At 42.1% G+C, this 25,213-nt stretch overlaps 1 protein-coding gene across 1 annotated transcript; it reads right to left on the reverse strand.

The window, feature by feature from the left end:
- Window positions 1-5,380: 5,380 nt before the first annotated feature.
- Window positions 5,381-24,356, reverse strand: LOC118794554 (voltage-dependent calcium channel gamma-4 subunit-like). The gene is made up of 4 exons (XM_036552812.1): window positions 23,806-24,356; window positions 7,495-7,578; window positions 6,843-6,983; window positions 5,381-5,934 (listed from the first exon to the last, which is right to left on the reverse strand). Exons 1-4 carry the CDS (start codon window positions 24,026-24,028, stop codon window positions 5,420-5,422), a joined length of 963 nt encoding a protein of 320 aa, XP_036408705.1. The 5' UTR covers window positions 24,029-24,356; the 3' UTR covers window positions 5,381-5,419.
- Between the last annotated feature and the right edge of the window lie 857 nt (window positions 24,357-25,213).

Raw genomic sequence — 25,213 nt, forward strand, 5'->3', positions numbered from 1 at the left:
AGCTTTTGAGCTAATATATTTTAAAAATATATAATACCGGTTTAAATGACTAGTGAAGGAGAGCAGGGAATGGCAAATTAAACAGCTACATCTGATCACAAGCTTTGGTTGTTTAGGGTTTCCTCAAAATCAGTGACCATTGTCATTTCCAGTAATGACACAATATGTACAGAAATAATAAATGCTTGGATTCTATGTGTGACAATTCCCCTGTTAAACAAATACAATTACTATACACATTAGAAAATTAAGACATCAACAGTGTTTCCATGTGAGTAGAACTACAGTCAAAATGTGTGACTGTTGTGTAGACAAGAATACATTAATTTAGTTGGTGCACGCTCTTAACCAGACAATTTTTCTAAGCAGGGATGTTCATTTTAAGAGTTGTCAAGTGAGCAAATCGCTCTTTAGTCTGGGTTTGACCGATATTGTCAATGAGCATATATACACAGACTGATTCCACAGACTGTTGCAGATGCAGCAATACATGCTTTGCACTCTTAAAATACTGTCTATTCTAAAACCTGAAAATAATTGCAACACTCTCAGAATATTGTATCTCAGAATAATGCAACAGACTTAGAATACTGTATCTGAGTGTTATATAACAGACTCAGGGCACTGTATCTAAGAGTAATACAACAGACTTAGAATATCATATCCGAGTTATGTAACAGACTCAGAACTCTGTATCTCACAGTAATATGACAGACTCAGAATTCTGTATCTGAGAGTAGATGTAACAGTCTTACTAAGAAGGATCTTGGTATTCAACATGTTGCAAGGAATGTGTACAATAATTCCTAGAGCTGTCCTTTGGCATAGCTTTATTGTTTTTTTTGGGCAGGGGAAGACTTGTTTATATGTTTGAAAGGTCAGAACATGTTTGTATGTTATATACTAGTAAAAAATGTAAAATAAACATTGAAATGTGAAGGTTCCCATTGTGCAACAAAGTGATATAGCAGAAAAAAAGGAAATTCATATGTAAAGCTCCCAGACACAGCGCATGTTAGCTGCCGTACAGCAAGACAAAATACTTCAATCACAATCCATCTGATTGCTGCATCCCTTCCTTTACACATGCCAAGTGTCTACACAAACAGCCCACTGCTCATTTATTCTGTCATTTGTAGAGTGAACGCCATTCACTTCAGCTGCTGCTAATATGGCTGCCAGTCTGAATAAAGTCCACACATGGCTCTCTCACCTCTGATGTCCCGGTGTTTACCACCCTTCCCCTTTATCTCGGGGAAAGCACTGAAGAAGGCGGACAATTATGATGACGCGGTGTGCCTGTAGGTAAGAGACTGGCGCCGATCGCCCGAGGATATGAACGCCGCGATTATTCTCCTTCACAAAAGGAGCCTCTATATTTAACACAGGTAAATGTCAACCATTTAGGGAGAAGGGGAGATGTTCAGTGGGAGTGTTTGAGAAAAAACGGCGATGAGATGACACTCAGCTTTGACTGGTGAAGGCACCCTCATGTGTGCGATTCAGCAACTATGGAAGAGCGTGAGTGTGAAGGAGAGCTTTCACCACCTCCCCCTAGAGACTAAATGTTAATTGTCAATCATTTGTGTTCACCTGTTTTAATTTGTTTGGGAAACCAGCCTATTGGCTAACGAGTCACACCTGAGTAATCGAAGTGTGGCTGGAGCAGGAGGGAAGGCTCACTTTGTCCCTGCTGTTGGTGTGCATGGGCTGGTTTCCTTTGCTTTGTTTGGTCGGGTTTTACAATAAATTATTGTTTCTTTTACCTGTTGCTCTTTTCTACTCGTTTACGAGGCGAGTGTCGGCCAGCTTCTCTACAGCGAACACGCCGGCAACTCTGAACGCTCCAAGATGTTCGTGCACGATGGTGTTTTTGAACCACCTGCTGGGTGGGATCCCTCCTGGTTTGGCAGCCAAAGCAGCGTGTTGCAGGATCAGCTCCTGTGATGAGGGCACAACATGAACGACCCACACCGCACTCACACACGTGTGCACTCACAGCACGCGTGTGCACTCACATGTAAACGCATACGTGTAACACACACGCCACACACACCCGTGCATGCACTCATGCAACACGCACGCACACACATGCATGCACATGTGCATACACGCACATAAGAAGATATTCTGCTCTCTCAGGGGATTCATTAAAGGCATTTGTTATAAGATTTCAGTGTATTTAATAATCTTTTATTATATAGACCATTAATTTGTCTACAAAGTCTTCAGCACAGATTATGCACATTTTTATACCATTTTATGCTTTGTTCTAAGTCAGATGGGTTTGATGACTCTGCAGTGAAAATTACTCATTAAAAAATTCATTATATGCAGTGTGTTGAGCAGTTCTTAGAAGTGAGAGGCATGACAAAATGCTAGAACCATAACAAGATAAATTATAAGGAAACATGAAATAAAATTAATATTTTAGAATATTTCATATATATTATAGATGTATGTAGTTTTATGTATGTATTATATATGGACATAAATTGTGATAATGTGAGAAGTGTATAACATAAAGATATACATCATTCATAGTTCATATGTATCCATATATTAATGCTGTTATATGTTCGTATTAATAAAAGATTATAAAAGACAAAGTGATTCCCTCACCACATAGCACCTGGAGTTTTCAGATGTTTGCCAGGTTGTAGAGGATGAACGCATTGGCCATCGACAACATGAGCAGCCAGAAAACAAGAGGCCATGGCAGAGGCAGGTAACCTCCACCTCATTCTAAACAAACACTTACATTTTATCAAAGGAAACACTGTACTCGTGATGGCACTGAGAAGGGACGTGAGACTGCCATATTGCTTCTGAGAATGAACTGAATGGCAGAAATGGAGTGAATGTGTAGTCCTCATTATAATTTCATCCGTCCATCAATCAATCAATCAATCAATCAATCAATCAGAAAGGTTATTGCCTGTTTATCAATTCCCTGTCTCTCAGCAGGATGAAAGGAGTCTTTTGGTGTCATGAACAGGCATGCACCAACATCACCTGAGGTGCAGTGTTGCAGAACACGCTGTTGTTTTCCACAATTCTCCAGAGGTCAGTGAGGGCTGCTTTCACTCTTTCATCCTGTTACCTGTTAACCTCCAGTGACCGCCACCAATTTAAGCCACAGCACATTAGTGGCTGTGTCAGCTGACCTGACTAAAGGCAATCAACTTTTGTTTTTGTTTTGATTTACTGCACGTGGCCAATCCAACACAGTTAATTACACTTATTAATACCGTATGCAGGTTTTGAGAGGCAAACTAGGCAAAAAAGTGTATGTTGTTACTTTGCTTCTATTTTAGGACGTTGTTAGTCTTTGGTTTCACAAAAAAGGGAAAGGCCCTAAGGAGAAAGTGTTCTAAAAGAATGTCTTCTCTTCCTCTTTAAATTCAGACCTTCTAATAACATTTGCCTTTAACCCTCTCATGTTCACTGTACACAGTTGTGTATGGATAGTAAAATCCTTTAGATTTCATGGAAGGTTGGCAGTTAAATGTCCTGCCTCTCTTCTGGGGCAGTTCTGAATACAAAATATGCCTCAAATTCACCAACACTGAACACTGAGTAAATTCTACCCAAATCAGCAGCTAACATTGTTTGAATTTATAGATTCATTTCATTGATACGTCATGCCATTAAAGAGGTACAATGTAATTTGTGTTCAAACGTGATGTGTGCAGTGTGTACACAGCACAATTGAGCTAATGTCTCAGTTTAGAGCTAATCTAAAACTGAAGAAAATTGTGACTGGTTATGAGGTGTATGTGGATTATATTCCCTTTCCACTCTTCAATATGTAAAAGCCATGTTTGTAAAAGATCATGAAGTTCTTTTAAATGTATTTGTATCCAGTTGTACATTGCACAGGTCAGTCACACACTGAAAGAAAATATACAAACTGTAAGTAAACTGCATTTATTTGAACTTTTAAACAACAGGAAGAATATATAGCAAGAATAGTCTGTGATAAAGTCTGCTTGTGATCAAAGTGCTTTTTGATTAGATCAAATTTGGGCCTGTATTTCCACCAAAACATGCCCAAATACCAAATGTGTGTCCAGGTTTCAAAAGTAGATTCTCAGAGAGATACTAAAGAACTACAGTCCCCAAAATGCTTCACTCTGGTGAAGAAACCCCAGTGCCTCTTGCGTGCTTTGGGAATTTCCATAGGATTTGTAATTTGATGTTATGCAAACTATACCAAGAATATCTGGAACAGTAGGTTAAAGGCATCAGCGATTAGGATATTGAATTTATTCCCTTGTGCTATTCAGTATTCGGTCTGCCTACATGAATACTAAACTCATAGAGAAGAAATGCTGATTAGAGTGCATCTTAATGAGCTAGCTGACATTCCATTAGCTGCACCCCATTTTCCCACTTGCTAAAGGTGATATTTGTCACACAGTACTTTGCAAACTGAGTATGTGAGGTTACAGCTTTGAATCCCACCTGACTGACCTGAGTGCTGTACCACTGAATTGCCTGAGCAAATATCCAGCAGTTTAAGCAGATAATATGTGAAAAATAAGATCACCCCAGATGAGGATGTCAGCTAAGAAAAAAATAGTCGTAATACTATTGTCCAATTACATTTTAATTAGCAATAACATATGCAGTATATCATTTGTGGCAGAGTATGTATGCCTAGTTCATGTAAAATCAATCAACAATGTCAAAGGTCATGATGCTAAAGATCAAAAGAGGCTGTGAAGCATTATGGGCACTGCAGTGTTTTATGTGAGTGTATGCCTGAGCTTCAGAGAATACATTTCAAAGGGCTAATACAGACAGTTGAATGGTTGAATTTCAGTCATCACCCTGCACTTTGTGCAAAATGTAATACTGTACAGTGGTGTTTACTAAAGAATTAAATAGTTCATATGGTTCAACATCGACAGAATGAACAACCAGAGAATAAAGAATGGAACTGAAAACTCCACATTTTGGAATGTCGTGAAAAATCAAACAGAAATACTGTCGCATTACAGCGTAGCACGAGGATATTGCCACTAATATCTGGTATGCTGTACATAAACCATGGTAAGCTCTGTAGCAAATTGCCCTGCTGAAGCAAGGAGAAACACCACGAAGAAAAAGCTGGAGTTTTCAGGGAGTGTTCACTCAGTATTTTACAATGTGCTGTTTTGGCCTTACGAGTCTAATTCCCCATCTGCTTCTCTCTCTCTCTCGCTTAACGGAGACACATCTGCTACCTTGGTGTCAGGTGAGAAGATGTGTTCCACTTCAGACTGATGACTTGAACTCCCACACAGGGTTATCTTGGGTCGCTGGGCATTCTCTTTACCCTCTGGACCCTAGCTTAGGAAATGTAGTCTTTGCGAGGCGGGGGGTGGGGGGGGGGGGTTGGAGGTGGGGCAGCGGGCCGATCCGGAGCCAGTTTTCATACAGGCGTCGTCCTCCTGTTGGCGGCGTCGTTGGCGTCCGCGGGGAAGCAGTTGTGCACCTGCAGGAAGCCGGAGTCGTGGTCAGGGCTGTAGGAGGCCGCCGAGCCGGACTGGTCCCGGGTGAGAGTGTACATGTTGATCTCGCCCATGGGGCCCGGGCCCACCATGTTGAGGCCGACGGGGGGCGTCTCGCCGGAGCGCTCGGTGGAGCGCGAGCTGGAGCGGGAGCGGCCGCGGCGGTAGCGGAAGCTGGGCATGCGCGAGTACGGCGAGGACGAGGAGTTGGACTTGGCGAACTCCCGCCGCGCCCGCACATGCAGCTCCTTGTTCTTCTCGATGTAGATGTTGACGGCCAGCACGGCGATGGACTCGGCCATGATGAAGGAGAGCGCGCCGAAGTAGAAGGACCAGCCGTAGCTGTACTGGCTCTTCTTGTCCTCGTCCCGCTTGGCGTTGGGGTCGCCGGTGTTGCTCGAGATGTAGACGATGATGCCGATGATGTTGCTCAGACCTGACAGACACCATGAGAGACGTGAATCCTTGCCAGCCCTTGAGACCAAGCTACTGACTTCCAGGGTCCCTGTCCCACTATTCATCAGTGACATTAATGATCTAAATTCTCCTTGGAGTGCTTGATCATCTGTGCTTTACTGTAGGTCAACGAATGAATCACTGTCAGACAGTGCAGTAGCTCTCCAGGGTCAGAAATGAGTGCTAATTACTCTCGAATAGCTGTCTTTACCTCTGTAAAGCCTCCGTCTCCTTTAGTTCCACCTGACTGCAGGGAGTGGGGCTTCCATGACTAGCATTGCTTTAAAACATAATGGTTCCAATATATACATGTTATTTCTACAGTGCCTGTCTAGACCCTCTCTGCTTGCTAATGGCTTTGTAATGGAGGTGGTTTGGTGGGGGAAGTGCACCCACACAGTGCGGCGGTTTCTGAAATTCTGTTCTGAGAAACCACCATTTTGAGGAACCACCATTTTGAGAGAAAGCCCTTGTGAATCTCCATGCTCGTGAGGGTCCGAGGCTGCACCTACCACTGAGATTTCTGCTTTGAAAAGCATAGAATTTAGAGGTACATGCAGCTCCGTGGACCAGTGGGATTTTGATAGGGACCAGGGAGTGTAACGTCACTCACCTCATGTAACTGGTTTGGATACCAAGTGGGGTACTGCTGTTGTACCACTGGGTATTTACCCCGAATTGCTTCAGTAAATATCCCGCTATATGAACAGATGATTTGTAAGAAGTGCAAGTTGGTGTGGATGAGCCAACGTAAGGCTGAGCATGCTGACAAACTTTTTGATGAAATTACTCTCATGCCCACTGGTCATGCCTGTTTACTGGCTCATACAGCTCATGTACCTCATGCTTCCCCCCCCTGGGTGAGCTTCTGTCTGGAGTCGGCTTTACCTGCTGCTACGAACAGGATGCCAGCACTCAGCAGGATGTTGTTCCTGTTGCTGTAGATCCGGCCTGCTCCCACGCACAACCCCCCCAGCAGCAGCAGGATGGTGCTTAGGATGGGGAACACGCTGGAGGCGCGGACGATACCTGCGGGGAAGACGCACACAGCTGGGGTCAGCCTGGAGGCCACGCCCTTTGCCTTACCTCACTGCCACACCATTCACAGTGCTTGCACTGCAGCCACGTCCACCATGACCCCGCTGAGCGCTCACAGCTAGAGCTGCTCTTCCCCAATGTGTTATTAATTAGATGTTATTAATGTGTTAGTACTGTAATATTACCTCCAATATGTGTAGTAACGTAATACACTACAGGCCCTGAAATGTTGTACTGCTCTGATTATAAACATGAGTGTTTTGTGGTTTTGTGATGGTGTAACCTTCATGTTAAGGCAGAGAGAGTCGGAGCACAAGTATTTCATCGTATTTTTAACACACATGACAATAAAGTTGAATTTGAAGTGTCTTTAACATTGGCGCCTGTTGCAGGACAGCAGTAATTATAGCTCTCCCAATCATTCCAATCTGACTGATTTCTGTCTTGGGGCAGAAAGGAATGAACAGAAACATGAAAGCCAATGAAAATAAGAAGCACTCACGTAGGAGGTATTCCGAGCTGTCTGTGTCATAGTCGTTATCATCTGGAAAGTGATTGATCCGGTAACAGCTTCCTTTATTGATACCTGCAGAGCACAAGGTGTTGAGGGGATGGTTATTGAACAGATTTCAAAGCAAAGGCCTTCCAGTTCATTTTTTTTCCAAACCTCATAAGAGTATCTTATCTTTTTCACACATTACAAAGCAGCAAAAAAGAAACTGTTGCAGAACACTTGCATTGCACATTACAGAAGAGAAACACAAAATTTTACCCATACATTAAGACCTGACAAACAGAAATAATTGCATAGAATGCATCAGTGGAATATACACAGGAAAGTGTGCAAACATATCCCCTGAGGTTTAAAATCCTCTCTTAAGTGTTATTACAAAACATTGATTTTGTTGAGATATATTTGACTAATCTGTCTAATAATAAACTCATTATATGCCATGTGTGTCCACACAGTTAATAAAGCCCACAAATGCAGAAGGGGTAACTTCTCCATGATGACCTGAAATATACCAGTAACAGACAATACTTACCTGAAGTTCCAAATGAAGATTTGGGAAGACAGTTTTCCGACAATCTCTACGCAATTAACCAGACCTAGACAAACCAGTCCCTTCAATGACTATAGAAATCCCACTTCTTTTTCACATCAGCTGTTCATTGCATCCCTCCTCTACCCCATCTCCCCCTTTCTTTTCCCTTTTTATGATGTCCACACAAGGGGGTCAACGAACTAGACACTTAGTCAGGTGTGACCCCTTTGTCAGACTCCAAGCCAAATAACAGTACCGTTATAACCACATCACAGCTTTCACACTTTGATTATATTTAGATTTATACCTACTGAATGGTATCAAAGTAAAAAATTAACAACTCAGTCTGAACCCCAACCCTAATGTGCCTTAATGAACTATAATGATCCAGGTGGACACAGGTAATGGGCATACTATAAGCCTGCTATAATTGCCCTTGTACAATTTTAAGAAGATACATGATACTTGATAATTATTGTATCCAATGTCTTGTAACAGTAATGGAGCTTGTCTCTCTGGTGCTTTTTTCACCCACTGCATAACAGCAAGGCATCTCCCATTATCTGACACTGGTTACTAATTCTTTCACAGTGACAGCGGAGTTGCTCTTGCTTGAGTCCACTCAGTGCGGAAAGAGTGCTAGAACCCAGAACCACCAGTGGGAACATGACCACATTCTATTCATATGAAACACATATATAATGCTAAGATACTCACTCATGTAATGCTTGTTTCAAATGAAGACTTTACTCTTTGAAGGAATGGCTGATTTCACTTAGCGTGTTGAGATGTGAGCGATTCACACTGCCCACAGCTGTCCTTCATCCCTCATACTCAGTGTTCCACTGAAACGCCAGCCTCCAAGCCAGAAAGGCTGAAATCCTGCTGCTTTTGCTCCTGGCTTTCTTTTTTTGTTTCATCCTGGCCAAACCCTCAGCAGCATCACCTGCCTTCTCTCAGATCTGGCTCGCTTCTTCATGTTCCAGGGATGTGCATCAAAACCCTTTCCATTTCTCTACATGCAGGGAAATGTAAATTTTAGGGATGTGTCCTTGTTCTTGGCTCTCTGAAAGCGCCGGTACATTCATAACTGAGATAAACCGATGGACCACATAATTCTCAATACCTGTTATTGGTTCTGTAGAGTGAGTTAATAACACATATTAGCTGTAAAACCTAAAATACGTGTCTGTTTGCTTACTGAGAAAATCACATTAAAACTTTCACTCATTCATAATGCAAATGTGATAACGGACCACCACCCTTAAACATAATAAAGCCACTATTTTGGTTATGTCGACTGTACTTTAAAAAGGCGGAAGACACAAAGAACAAAAAGTAGCTTTCCAAGTACTTGTCCATTTTTGTAGCTAGTTAAAACATTGAAAGCATTTAAGACATCTGAAAGAAGTGGCTTGGGTTGGAAAGCAGTAAGCAACACCTACCTTCTCCTAGGAAGTAGAATTTAGAAAGTTAAAGGTCTCACAGTAAAGAGCAAGCTACACCTATTTTCAGTGAAATTGTCACACAGTCTCCACACTGACTCTATTGTCTCCCAACAGATGGCATACGTTGATGGCTGTGCTCATCTGTCTGTCTAAGCCAGGGGTGTCCAAACCTCTCCTGGAGGGCCACTTGTCCTGCATGTTTTAGATCTCTCCCTGCTCCAACACAGCTGATTCAAATAATCAGTTTGTTATTCAGCAGCTTCAGGAGTTCATAACGAGTTGATCATTTGAATCAGCTGTGTTGGAGCAGGGAGAGGTCTAAAACATGCAGGACAAGTGGCCCTCCAGGACTGGTCTAAGCTTTCATGGAACATCTTAGGGAAAATTGTATATACCACATCACTAATAAAATGTCACCTTTTTAGGAGTTGATGACACAAAAGGAGAAAGAATTTGATATTTACATTTGATATGTATGGGGGGGGGGGGGGGGGCGGCGGTTACCATAGCAACAGTAACTATCTACCTTCGGATGGCACTATATTGAGGCTAAACTACTTCTTCCCTGTGAGTTCTTTGCAAACTTGGAGGTAGATCAATGTGAGCTACTGCACTTTCTGTAGGAAGACAATGCATTGACTCTGAAGACTCAACTTTGTTAATTACCATATAGTTATCAAAAATGTATTACTTTCGATCCACCACTGGGATTTACAATGCCATCATGAATGAACAATTTTCATAAAATTTCTGTTTTATAACCAGGCTCTTCTTTCACTTTATGAAAGTGAAATTTGAGACAGGCCTAGTTTTAAATGCATGATAGTTTTTTTTTACAGCAAAAGGATATGTAACCATGCCTACGTTTTGACAGATAAAGAAAAGCTTTTTAGGTATATCTTACTGCCTTTTCAGCTTTGGTAACTGAAAAGGCAGTAAAAATGTAGATTCCTCCACAAAATGATGGTTTAATGAATGGTGTGACATCAATAAGAAGAGCTTTCCCATCGGACTGGTAAAACTTTTTCATGAAAAAAGTTTAAGGCCAGTCTGTGAAAAACTGAGGTCCTCCTTAGCAGAGATTCCAAAAAAGAATCTGACTGCATGACCCTCCTATAAATCCTGCAGCACATATTCTCCCAGGATTCAGACACCATTTAAAGAATAACCTTATGGCAGACTCGTACTGGCTGGAACTGGGTCAACCACAGAAAAAAGGCTCCCTTTTTCTCAAACCTTTCAAAAACTGGGCGACGAGAATTCCCCACGACAAACGTGACACAGTTAAGACACAGGATATCATTAATGTCCCGAATAGTGTTACCTTTGCAGAAGACAATGCATTGTCATTAACATTACATGTAGGACATCAGGATACTAACATACCCTATCAGGGTGGTTTAGATGTCATTGATTTATTCCTGCTGTAAGTCCATGTCCCATCTACATGTCGCCTATTAGTAGAAAATGTGTCAGGCTGAGTTGGTTTTAACATTACATTTTTCTTCCAAGCTGGCTTCTTCTTAAAGACAAAAGGGGGGCATTGTGACTGCAGCTATCGTAACCACTGTAAGGGAATCTTTGAAAGCAGGTCTATTGTCAACACCCACTTCAAGCCTTTCCTGCCACATGTAAATAATTAGCAATGACCTGTTGAGATATTATGTTCGTAGTCCAAAGATCTGAATGATGATCGTTTTAACCTTTTTTGGCTCCTTTGATCTGTTGTCACACCCATATGTAAACGAGGGGTGCATCGCATTGGTTCCAGCCTCTGTCTAAAAAGAGTACATATATCATACATAACTGAAGGGTATTGCTTTTAAAGGGCCTCAAAACAAAAGCAAAACAAAGGGCAAAATATACAAAAAAATATTTACCAAAAAATCAAATGTGGTTAAAATGAACTAAAAGGTGTAAGAAAAATATATATATGAAATTATTTTAGCAGTGCACCAGTCCCAGGCGAGGCAGGACCAGCTTTACAGGACACAGTACTGTCTGGAGGAAGCACTGGAGACAGAAAAGCACAAAGTGAGATGAATCTCCTCCAGTTTAAATGACACTTTCGGAATACCCGTACTTTTTAAAAAGCACAACCAGCCATCTGTTTATGCTTTGAAGGCTCATATGGTGACAGGAGAACAACTGACTTGTTGCAGGGATAAATAAAGTGCTCATCCATTGCTCATGCATCTGAGAGGGGGAACGCCGTGTACCGATGACAGTGTGCCAGCATTCATAGAGGGAGAGCAGAGATGTCTTAGCTGCGCAACCAACTCTTTGTCTCTCGGCACACTTATCTACTAAACAGTGAGGTACAAGACAACATTGTCAGGATTTAATTCGTGGTGAAATTATGTCTTACTCTTCTAAATGGATAAGAGTGTCTACTGGATGTCAGCAGTGTAAATGCAATGTTATATGTACTCATCTTGTATGTTGCTCTGGATAAGAGCATCTACTTGATGTGAACAATATCAATGTAATGTTATACTGTATGTATTTATTGCTCTGAATAAGAGCGTCTTTTAAGTGACAAACTTTAAAGGGGTGAAACTACAGTAGTTCAGACAGGCTCTTGCCTTGCATGAACTGATTGTATGTACTTCAAATCATTGCAAGCCAAGTACAGTATTGTGACCTCATAATGGCCTCTTTGTGTAATCTCATAAAGTGTGGTGGTCTCTTCAAACTTATCCATCTTTTAAGATTTCAACTTTTACTAAATACCTGGAAATCTGGATGTGTACGTAATTCTTGTGGAATTAATACACATAGTTGACTGGTTTTCACACTGAAAAAGAGCCTCTTAATAAATTCTATCACTGACACACTTTGCTTACACGTACGGCTTTGGTCCCCCCCCCCCCCATGAAAGCCTGGCCATTGCAGTAGCCGGATGCTCTTCCAGTGTCTCAGGTGAAGTAGAGAGCAGTTCCCTTCCCATGACTCCACTAATGTGGCACAGCATGCTTCTAACTGGACCAAATGTTTAATCGGGAGCGTGAAATTAATTAGAATGAAACAGGTCTGAGGAAGTGGAGCACACATTTCCCTGTCTAGCCATTCTTAAAAAAAAGAGCAGGACTATTTAAGGGACCCATTGTGAGCTGTCTCACTTGTTCCAGACCAAATGTTGCTCAGTGTGATGATGCTTCCTTTGGCCAGTGATTTGATCCCAACACATTACAGTACTGAATGTATAGAACAGATTCCTCTGATTTTAATTAGCAAAAGTACAGTACTAGGAAAAACATGCAACAGGAAGAAAGCTTTCTTCACCCTTAGTCTCCTTAGTCTCTGTTCTTATCTACAAATTCAGTTAGTAAAATAAATAGAAAGATCGTTCAAACAGTCTGGTAGTTATTTTTCTGTTGTGACCTAATATTCTGGTTTCCCTCATTAGCTCGCATAACACAGAAAAACGTGTATCACTACTCTGTGGGAGAATCTCCATTCCAGGGGTTGGCCCTTTTTCACAGACTTCTGCATAACTCTGACCATATGGCCATATGAGCACATTTGAGTTATTAGCTATGACTAAGGGACAAGCCCTGGTTTGACCACGGCCAGAAAGCACGGTGCCACAAGCCCCAGCCAGTCAAAGCTTCTCTGTTCATGAACACGCGCTCTTTCCCTTTACTATATTAATCTCTCGCCGTTCCACAGGCACCATTTATCACCAGGAGCAAAGCTGATACTACATGTTACACGTGCCACATAGTAAAGGGCACGCCAGACTTCAGCATTAATGACATGATTTTCAGCTGTATCGTTCATCAGCCGTTTCGACACTGATGCAGACGTCTGCTCCGCTCCCGATGGAGATTATTTCTGTCGAGTGCCAATCAGGGCCAGCTTTATTCATAGCAGACTAGCCTCCGGGGCCTCGCCTCTGGGGAGGAGCCCCACTGCCATCTCCTCATTTATGCTCAGCACCGTTTTGCATACTCCTGTCCTGATTGGCTGCGGTTCAGAATGACCCCTTGTTGTCTGGTCATTTGTACCGCGGTGCTGTATTTGTGCTCAACGCTACACGGGCATCCAGATTGGTTCCAGGCCAGAAAGAAACCCCCATCTGATCTTCTAAGTAATAGACCAGACTTGCTATGCACTCACCGTTCTGCCTGGATATTGATTGGATTCAGAGTGGCACTGAGGCACTACCTGCCTAATTCACAAAAATGTGCTGTTGATGCAGAGGTGCAGGTGCCTTCTCACAGGCAAAGGTACTGTGCTAAGGATATGTTTACCCCACGTAGCTGTGCCACCTAAGACACTCAGTGGCATTGAGTGATGCACTCAGTGGATGCCTCATTGGATCCCCTGCAGTACCTTGTTCAGTACTGACAATGTGTAATCAGTAAACTGTGCCTCTCAGCTACATTGGCTTACTGCGCCACATGTGGTAGCTTAGCAAAGGTAGCTACTTCATTAGCATCTTAATTTTCCCGTGGCTAGGACAGCAATGACTGAACGCAGTAGAAGGGGAAACAAGGACTTGAAGACTTACAAACGATTAGCTCGCTAAGTATGTTGTCACAGTGTAGCTTGCCATATTAATATCACTGCCACCCAAAGTCCTTCAATATTATATTCATCAGGTTTCCTGTTGTTAAAGACAAGCTTTCAGTCACCTGCCCTGCAAGCAGATGTCTTCAGAAAGTTTCATTTCTTATTCGGTCGTTTAAAGTAGCTACTTCCATCTTACCAGCAAGGGGCTGGAAATGATGTATTGAGCTAACTTTATATGGAATGGTAAATTATTTGTCATATTTAAAAGCTATATCTTAATATTAAAATGTTATATTATGTGCAAGATTAAAATATTCATATATTTAGAAATTATATTGGTTTGCTCATTATTTTTGAATATGATATGGTATAATATTACTAGGCTGCTAATACAACTATTCCCCCATGATTGCTATTAATACTATTAATACTGCTACTGCTACTGCTCCTACCACTAATGGCAACAGTGGAAGTAGGGGAGGAAGGGGAAATATATATGCTGTTGTCAGGCCCAATCCTTTTTTTATGCCTGCAACACCAGCATTTGGTTATATTATCTCTCTCCAGCATCTTGCATGACTGTTTTACCCTACTGGACTCCAAACACTGAGGCAGCTGGTAGAGGTGGGAGGATGTGGCGTAACAAAATCCAAAGTGGGAGGAGCTACTGGGTTTTATAAGTGACTCCCTTATGTAGACGAATCATGTTGTACTTATAGGGAGATTCAAGTCCCTTCATTAGTTCATTCACGTTAGTTTAGGAAGCCTCTTTGTTGCAGTTCGGGGACAGCTGGGTCCCCTGAGATATAGCACAAGGAGGCAGGTGAGTCCTTAAATGCCAACTCCCTGCTGCCATACTCCCAACAAATATCACCCTGTGTAAACATTAATAAATGAAACTGCCTCCTGTTTTAGGTGATATGCTTCCAAACCTTTCAAAAAAGTTTACAGAAAACTAATTTATGATTACCTGCAACCCTGCGAAAGGTTGCCTTTTCTCCTGTGAAGTCTCCATTTTTCACCCTGGATGAAAATGAGCTCATGCAAAAAAAAAAACTCATTTTATCATTACCTTCAAAATACAAAAGGAATGTAACTTGTGTAATCACGAACTGCAGTTAGCTAACAAGTAAGTGTAATCTCACTAACTATTAGATATAATTTGTCTAGCCTGTAACTGTGATCTCACTAAGAACTAACTGTAATTTGGTTAGCAAGTAACTATACTCTTACTAACCAGCAAGTATCAGCTCATTAACCATTCATGTAAACTGGCAAACCTGTAACTGGTATCTAGGCAATATGCAACTGTAATGTAACTAAATAGAAACTGCTATATAGCAAACCACAAAACTGTAAACTATGAAGTGTAAACCAGTAATTGACTAAATGTGAATAAATGTTGCTGGCATTCCTACCCCTGTATCATGCTGTAAACCAGACAAGTTATCCCTTAAAAAGGAAGGAGAAGAAAGCCAATCTAGTTTTAGCCCCACTTTCACCAGAGACCTCCTGCCCCAAACACACAGACCCAAGGATCCAGGGTTTGAACCCCTCAGCCACCCACAGAGCCGAACCTGACAGGCCTCCTGCTGGAACCCCCGAGGAACCGCTGAGGCAGAAGCTATGCTACTGTGCACCACATGGGGCATGCTGACTATGAGGCAGTGCGTCAGCATGAACATGAGACAGCTTGGAAACGCCATGAAAATGGATCACTGCAGTCCCTGCTCTAAATAAAATGAATACAGAGCCTGAACACTCTGCCGCTAATGCCTTGTGGCTTTGGCTTACCTCTGTGGCTTTGGCTTACCAGCGTTTATGGGAAATACAATGACACAGCTTTTAAGTTCTTGGTCTAGGCTAATCCTTACATAATTAATTGCTGTCAGATATATGTGATTGTGTCTTCTGCAATCAGACCTTGTTAAAATGCTGTAGATATACATACCATGCATCTTGTCTTTTCAATAATGTAATGTTTTGGTACAAAAAGGATGCATAAAGGATGTCTGAAAAATATGTTAGAAATAAAAAAAGATCAAAACACTCCAGTTAACAAAATACCTAGGGAAATTCAGCCCAAAAATGTAGGAGTAAACAAAATCCAACAATACCGGAAAATTCAGACAAGAACTTTATCTTTTCATATGCCTTGCAATCAGACAAGGGTACCTGCACACAGCCTAATAAATACGGTTCAGGCTATTTCCAGTTCTAGCTGTCAACATGATGCATGTGAGCAGTTATAATGAAACTATGTAAATGTGTGTATTACCTTTGCATAACTTTTTCAGCCCTTGGTCTGGTGGCTTTATGGTGTCAGGTATTTTATGTAAAAGATATATTAAAATAAGTTATTTGAAATCCCTGCGATCGAATGAATAAATATATGTTGCATTACCATGTTTGACACATATGATGTATATGATACTTTTGTGCTAAATTATTTTACGCAATCATTCTGTGTAATAATGCAATATGCAGTATTTTTTTGTAACAACATTTTGTGGTAATAATCGGTTCTGATGCAATAATTATACACACTCATGGGGAGAAATTAGACTGTAAAAATATTTTAAAACTCTTTATACAATTTATACAACAACAATAATGGAAAGTCCAATAAATAACAATAAGTCCAATAAAGGAAAATGTAAACACTAACATTTTCAGGTTCCCTGTTAGTCAGAATGACAACAGAGATAAAAATCTGCAGTTACACCCTTCTTTAGACACATGAAAATCTGAAACATGACAAAATGTCCATTCCTGCCAATATAAACTAACACAAGAACACCATAACTTATACAGAGAGCAATATTATTTTAATGAGAACCAGCAACATGATTACACAAGGTTATGTAAGAGAACGTGTCCAGGGGTGAGCACATGTCTGAATGCTGCACCAGTGAGCCAAGCAATGAGTGCACAAAGCCTGGTGAAAGCTCTGGTGTTCTTGCCTGAGTTTACCCTTTTATTGACTTGTATACTTACTCAAAACACAGCCTTTTATTTTGGGGGGGGGGGGGGGGGGGGGGGGTGGTTAACCGTTCTGTGGGGGAGCTGCACATGTTGAAGAGTGCTGCCACAGGGAGGGAAATACATTCAGACACAACAGACAATGAAGCACCCGAGCCCGAGATGAATGAGTGGCTCGACATCAGCACTGACAAGCGTCATCGTGACAGCGACATCGGCGTGCCTCCCTGAAGCCGCAGGGCAGAGAGTGCATAACAAAAGTCCCTCTGATCCACCACACCTTCCCCTGTCGTTCCCAGCAAAGGGACAGGGACGGACAGGGACAGGAGGAAAGGGTTTCTCTGTAGGGCGCACAGCCTGGGAACCGGCTGCAGAGTGGTGAGACCCCACTACCACGGCCTCTATGCACTGCCTCTCTGAAGCAGTGCAGCTTCCAAAGTAACATCAAATTGTATTAATAGAGATGATGATAATGATGATGATGACAATAATAATAATCATCATCATAATCATTACCATCAGCATCAGAAGCATCAAAATTATGAACGCCATTTTATGTAGCACTATCACGCACAGACATAATCAACACATTAAGAAAACATTGTTACTTTTTCCCCTTTTCACCCAACTTTGGTAATCACCAATTATACATTTAAGCTCATCACTACCATAATGACAACCACGGAACCTAAGTATCAGGGCAGGGAAAGGTGGCTGCAGTCCTCTGATACAGATGCATACTGAAGGAGACTATTTTCCACACTACAAGTTCCACAATGCACTAAGAGGCAAATATCACTGGACAATAGCCACATCCTCCGGTTGTTATACTAGCAACTTATAGGATCCAAAACAGGTCCCAGGGTGTCAGGAGCGGAGCACTGTGGGTACCCTGGCTGACCTATCCACCACTATCCCCGACGGAATGAAGCCAATTTGGTCTGCCAGTGTGGGCTCCCAGTCACTGTTGGTAAATGACATGCCCAGCTTCCAATCTGTGCCACAGGTTTCCAAGCGCATTTACTGCCTGTCTGGATATGTGGGTTCATGAATATGGGGCAAATGTATACTTGTTTTTGGAATGCCAGTTGTTTTCTCGCTCTTTATATCTGTTTTTAATTTCTTCTATTTGTGGGCTGGTCAACAGGGTTTCCCTTTTGGGGATAATAAAGATTTACTTGACTTGACTAATGTCTGACACACTCGGGGGGCAAAGAGCATACTTCTTATTGCCTTCCTTCCTCCATGGTGAGGGGGTACTGTGCTGACTGAGAATGAGATGGAAGTTGCGCCGAGTGCCCCCCCGGGGGTAATAACCCAATTGGTGCGAGGATTCGGGTGGGCTGTGTCCGAACGCAACGCCGGAGTAATAATGTCAGGCAAATCACACAGCAACACATCAGAGGGAGGGGAGTCTCGGTCCCCCAGGCCTGCCTGGGAGCGATGCGCATTACAGACTACATCCCTCTCCATGGCAACGCCAGCTCAGCTCCGAGACTCACATTTCCATAACGTCTCTGAGGGTTCGCTTGACATCTTCATTGTTCTTTAATACGACCTCTCCCCCTCCTGCCCCCCCCCAGCTCCCACCGTTCACCCACGCGGACGGAATGCTCCTTGCCCCCCGAGCCCAAAAGGGAGCACAGGTTCATCATTAGACTGCATTAATCCGTACCATTGCAGATAACCCGCTGTGGCTGCATAAATTGCTGGCCAAAACTGTGCTTCTTCTGTTCTCGTTATGACCCAAGTTTTTTAACAGCGTTCATCTGAACAGGTCAGAGTGACCATTGTCGGGATTGGCTGTGCTTAATCACAGGTGATTAAATAACAAGCGGAGGAGTTTTTTCTTCCTGGTCCTTTAACTGACTGCAGGGGATACCTGTGAGGCTGTTCCTGCTCCAAATATGCATGCCACTCAAGATCTGTGGAAGCATGCCTCCCTTTAGTTCCCGGATATTCCAACTATTTTGACCAAATGTTCAGCTCCTGTGTCCCTTCTGCCCTTCACCTGGGAGGTTGTGGTTGGTAACAGGATGTTTTGGTGCTGCCTGTACTCCTGTGCTACCTGTGGATGTTCAGCTGTAGAACATGTGCCTTCAATAATGCTCATTAAGCAAATCTGAACGCCTGTAGCTTCAATGCAGAGGCAGAATTTTCAACATGGAACACACCAAATTGATTATCTGGCCCTGATGAATCTGTGCAGGTCCTTTGCACATTTTTAGAATGAGCAAAGCAAGGCATCTTGCTAAGAGTTGTTCACTTCCTTTCAACAGGCAGTCATTGTCACTGCTGTATGGCTTGGCTGTGAGTGGAAATGAAGCAAATAAGTATCTATAAGAATATACTCAGGTTCCCACTCATGATTTCCATTGTAACCTTGGGCAAGGCACTGTCTCCCATATATCCACAGAATAGGCTCCCAAATAGTTTCCCAAATCATGTTGATATATGGTTCTTCATGTAATCATCTTTGTTTTTGATAAATTAACACCATTCTTTCTATCCTATAGGCTCTTATCTCAGCTACTACTACTACAAAAATAAGTAAATAAGACGATTAATAAATTATTTAATTAATAATAGTGTGAATGAAGCACACTTAGGACAAAATAACCAGAATTAACCGGTTGTGTTCACCTTTGATCACATTTGTGCCATACAGTGTATAATTAATCCCAGAGGAGACATATCAAATACACGCAGCATATCTAAAATACTTTGAGAGGTCCATCATGTATATTAAGGCAGTAAAGCACAAACAATCAGATGAAACTGAACTCACTTTGTGTAAAAACCAGACAGACCACCATCATATGATAGGTTCAGACTTTGCATGGAGTTTACAGTAAGTGGAGCTGGTGCATGATTTGATACTTTTGATCGAACAGGCAGACAGACTTGGTGTGCACATGCTTGAAAGCTGAGACTGCTTACTGCTAAGGAAGGAATCTGTTTCATTTACAGGATAAGACAGCATTTGTGAATCACCGCGCGATGGCCACAGTGTTAGGGTCAAAGTCTGTCCCTGTCCCGATGAGACCTGACCCAGATGGGAGTGCCCGAGGGAGTAAAGTTTGGGTCATGCTTGTTGCCTGACTCCCCTTTTTGGTGCAGACTGATGGCGAAAGTCCGGCCTGTTGAATAATTAGATCCTTCGTGGACTCTCAGCCAGTGCTTGTTATATACAGACCTGCAGTACGGCTGGGGAAAGGGGTGAATGAAAGGACCTCTTCTGAGCTGAATGAAACTGCCAAAAGGACAACACTGCCCAGTTGTACAGCCTTATGTTTGGACTGCAAGGTTATTGTTTTTTTTTAATAACTAGTTTTTACATCTGCATCTAGGATGCATTCCACATACTACTTCACAGACCTGGTCATTATGAAGTAAAAACTTCCCTTTTATTCTATGCACATTCATTATAAGGTTTGCTGGTAAAAACCTGAGTGGAAAAGATGGGATGAAGTGTGACGGACATATTTTGCAAAAGAAAAAAAATGGTTTGGTTTGGTTTAAATGCTGGCAAACATATACAAATGTTCACAGTCCAAGTGTTGTTGGAGCCCACAAGGCCAACAAACATGCTGATGGAAAAAACAAAAAAAACAAATTAATTATAATAACGATAATAATAATAAGGTTGAGAAGTACAGCAAAACGGACTGACTCGAAACCCCTGGATAAAAGATGGACATGTTTAGCTGTTTCCTGATCTATCACAGAATCTGTGGCTTTACTCCAGCCTCTACAAAACAAACCAACATGCCAAAAAATAAAAAAATAAAAAAACATCCACAGCAAAGCATGTTCGTGTAAGACTTCTCTTCCTTGCTTGTACCTCACTGATGTGGATCTCCATGACAACATGGCAAAGTCGTCCTATTGTAGCCAACCCGGTGCGCTCCGGCTTGTAAGCATGGGCCTTGAGAATGCAAGGTGGCGGTGGATGACTCCATCGCATCAAAATGGTCTTCACTGTTTTCAGCGAGCTCGCTGCGGTTAGTCTCATTCTGCCACCAACCTCACCTCAAATGCAGGACCACGTCATGAAAAGCTTTAGCAGAATTGCCCACAAAGGTGTCCTGACTTAATACTAATTGACTTAACACTAATTGATGAACAACCTGCTGATCAAAGCTAGAAACCAGGCTTGGTCTGGTCTCATCAGCTTGGTCTGGTCAGAGAAGAATATCTGCCAGACATATACCTTATATACATAAGGTCTGGATTGCTATAATTAGCCTTATATTCACATTCAGGAGGAGGGGGGGAGACACCAACCACACCTATTCATCTGCTTGTTGAACTTGTTCTCTCTCTCTCTCTCTCTCTCTCTCTCTCTCTCTCATGTGCTCTCATCACAGTGGATTTTCTTTGCCCACACCTGGCTGTTGGATGGAAACTTACTTTGTTGGTGCTGTGACACTGGTTGAGACAGAAGGACACTCCACAACAGTGGAAGAGCCTATCTTTCGTAGGCTCATAAGGGTGAGAGTAACACAACCGTGAGTGTGTGTACGTGAGGCAGGCTAACAGCCACCCAAGCATGATGTGCAATAAATGACACAGCTCAATCTGAGATGCCACCCCATCAATGCAACACAAACGGAGGGAGAAATAAATAATATTTGCAATGCTGTCTGTTTCCTTGAGAACAGAGCTGACTTATCTTTAGTAATGACAGGACAAATACAACCAACATAAGTTTAAAAAATTGGAACTCTGGTTTTTGCAAAGCTCATTATGAAAGGTCAGATGTGGAATTTTACTCTAGACAGTGAGATGTTTTTGAAATAATGCCAACACAGGATATTTGTTAAAAGAAAAAACTGTCGCACTGCCCAAACGATGAATGTTTGAATTACATGCGTAAGCATAAGGCAATGATGAACGAAGCGAGTAACGGGGAAAATTCGTGCTCGTCTGTTTCTGACATGCACAGCATGAGAAAGAACTTGCGTGCTACTAGTGTGTCCTAGTGGGTGTGCGTGTGCAAGTGTGTGTGCATGTGTGGGCGGGGGACAGGTTAGTACGGAATGAAAATTCTCGTAGACAATTCGAACGTTTCTGGAACCAATGCGCTCCTTCTTTCCAGTGTGCCTTCGCTCTCAACCCGAGCGGAACATATTAACAGTACCGAGCACATAGCAAAGCGTACCCCTGTGACGATTTCAGCACTGACGAAGAGAAGGGAATCATGTTCTTGTGCTTGTGATTTACCGTATACCATATGGCCACGGTTAACACGGCAGTTCATTTTAATCAAACTCAACATTGGCAATACAATAAACACTACCCTGTGCCACTCCATCGACGTTCGATGGGTTCTATTTTAAAAAATAAACACTTTTGTTTGACTGTTTGAGTCCAACGAGGCTATTACTCAAATAATCGTCTTTTCAAAAAGTGCTACAAAGAACGATGACTACCAGACACTAATCCATTTTTGATTAATGCGTTTACAGAATACATTTCCAACAAGTTTTGAGGAATCGTGTTTGTTTAAAATGGATTTTAAGCTCTAAGACTAGTCACTGCCTTTAATATTAGAATTTTTTTTGTTTCCCCGATCTTAATGTGCGTCGGGCTATGTAGGTAGACTACCTGTAGCCCGTGTCTTCTCTTGCCATATCAATTGCACACACCATGCAGACAAGCCACATGAATGCAATCCGGCTAAACGTGTGATTAGATGCATGTTTCTGAAGTTAAGATGATTAGTTTGGTCCGTCAGTGAAATACATCGGTATCTGCTGGAGAAATCTCAACTCAGATACCGCCCCTTGTCTTCCTTCAGTGTGCCAACAAATCGCTTGCTCAAGGGCTGAACTCAGCAGAGAGCAAAGACTCCGACCCTAACGATGAAAAACACGAGTAACAGAGATGCATTTTGTATAGAACATTTGCTTTCTAGTTTTTTTTTCTGAACAGTGACAAAAAGCTTTTACAGAATCGCCTATTTTTATACCTTGCCCATGTTTCCATAGCAATTTCTGAGGTGTAGTTGCCAAGCAACAACATCAAATACAATAAAGAGCTGGATAAAGACACTCACGAAGCGCATCTCTTGTCTACATTCAGTTTTCTGCAAATTGCACTTAAAGCTTAACTAAATACATAAAATTAAAATCGGTACTCCAAAATGTCTTACTTATTCTAAAAACTTATACTGCTGTAGTTCTAAAACATCACACTTGAAGAAGCAATATGCCATATCATAGTAGCCTTTTATTAAGGATTTGAATAACTCGCTTCTTCACTGCATAATGCTCACTACCACATATGATTACAAACATCACTTCAAATTAATCTGAAATGTTGCTCTGGCCCTCTCGACACCTATCTTTACATTAATCTGCATTGGCCACATGTATCTGTGTTCCCGACAGTAAGCCCTCGCCGCCTCGGTGTCTGCCTGCACTTGACAGTTAATATGATTTTCTATCTTCCCCTTTCCCCTTCCAACAACTTTTCCGCATTTACATCTGTTAGCCCCTCACTTTTACAGTGTTTTTGTAACTGACAATGCGCAATAGCACACTGTTTGCTCTTAACATATAGCCGACACTGCAACTGAATTATGGGAGGGGGTCACGCGTTATAACGGACACATTATCCAACACACCACTCAAAAACGCACGCAAGATAGCCTACTGCTTTTACATTGTATTTTCTTAATTTACGTAATCGACTCTTGCAGGATCTGATCTGAGCTATCTGATTCACTTTGCTTGTCTTTCTCCATTTCTAATTAAGGAAGGGAAAGAAGACAGAAAGACAGAAACAAAGAAAGAAAAGCCGTCCACCCGATACCTTCAATGCAACAGATTCTCCACAGCCCGGAGTGTGTAAGATCGCCTTTAGTTTTCTTAGGTTGTGTTTGAGTTTCGTCCGTTGTAATATTGGTGGCATTACATATATAAGCTCGCGAATAAAGCCAGTAGTCCGTTCCTATTGCGATGGTCATCAGGCTAAAAGCAGCGAAAGCTCCCACGGTGGTCAACAGCATCTGAATCCCGTGGTCAAACCACGCCATGGTGCTTCATAATAATCCAAGACCGGTCTACACACTGGAGAGCGTACCGGCGAGGATCAGACGGTCATACTGTCGGCTTGCTCTCCTGCGTTTTTTACAGCCTTTTAAATTTAGGTTATTCCGCAACACTTTTCCGTTTGAAGTTTCGGCGCGTGACCTGGATGGCAGTAAACTTGATGCTGTCCGCTATGGTTTATCATTTAGATGACTAATTTGCACATCACAGCCATGAGAGACGACGCGCTTTAGTTGCTATTGATATTGAACATCGTTATTCTCATTTAAAGGCCGCTGGGTGGGATCAACCCGTTTCTTCCGAACCAGGATCAGCTATCGCGAACTCAAATGATTTGATTTAGAAACCAGTTCACAGACTTCGACTCAAACTCCACCTTCAGTGAAACTAACCAATGGGAAACAAACGTGTAAATACATGGCAGTAAAAGCGCTGGAAAGAACGGGGAATATTAGAAATTCGGTTGATAGGCGGAGAACTTCAAGGACTGGAGAGAGGCGAAGGTGGTCTGCTTGACCTACGGTGGACAGTCGCGATTACGCGGAACTTGTCCCGACTCAGGGGAGAGAAAAATATAGGTTACGCGCCTCGTGACAAGATGCGCGATGACAGCGCATAGGAGACAGAGGAATACAACCAGCTGGCATTGGGAAAGTTCACACCTGTTGATCTCCTATTCGCAGATGTGCTTCATGTTTAATTTCGATGTCCGGACATTTACCTGTCACCAGTCACACTAAAGTCTCCAGACAATTTTAAGCGAAAACTGTCCCTATTTTGAGCTGAGGTGATGAACATTTTCCAGGGTTTATAAATACATTAGCATCTCCCTCGGCCAATCCCAAAAACGGTGATCTGACGCAAACAGACAACATGAAAATGGAAGTAGGTGTTAATGGATTAGGCTGCGGTTGACGCATCAGATAGACATCACTTTGGTCTGATTCCTACATACTTTATTAAAGCAGATTAAAGCATGAACCCTGATTAAAGGCTGTGGGAACTGTAGATTTTTAACTTGACTACTAAAGTTACTCTATCTCTAAAAAACACCTAATTTAAAATCTGGAATACTATGTGTGGACATATATTACTAACAGTTATAAATCGGTATAAGATGAAAGCATTAAAATAATGTAAAGTACAATTTACTTAAAACGTGAATACGG

The sequence above is a fragment of the Megalops cyprinoides genome, chromosome 19, assembly GCF_013368585.1.
Source record: "Megalops cyprinoides isolate fMegCyp1 chromosome 19, fMegCyp1.pri, whole genome shotgun sequence".
NCBI classification, from domain to species: Eukaryota; Metazoa; Chordata; class Actinopteri; order Elopiformes; family Megalopidae; genus Megalops; species Megalops cyprinoides.

What these genes read in the sequence shown, in the direction of transcription:
- LOC118794554 (XM_036552812.1), bottom strand. Translation starts at nt 24,028, where the DNA reads ATGGCGTGGTTTGACCACGGGATTCAGATGCTGTTGACCACCGTGGGA. An exon ending in GAGAATCTGTTGCATTGAAG is followed by an intron (nt 7,579 to 23,805) that starts GTATCGGGTGGA and finishes TGTGCTCTGCAG; the next exon opens with GTATCAATAAAGGAAGCTGT. An exon ending in CAGCTCGGAATACCTCCTAC is followed by an intron (nt 6,984 to 7,494) that starts GTGAGTGCTTCT and finishes TCTTCCCCGCAG; the next exon opens with GTATCGTCCGCGCCTCCAGC.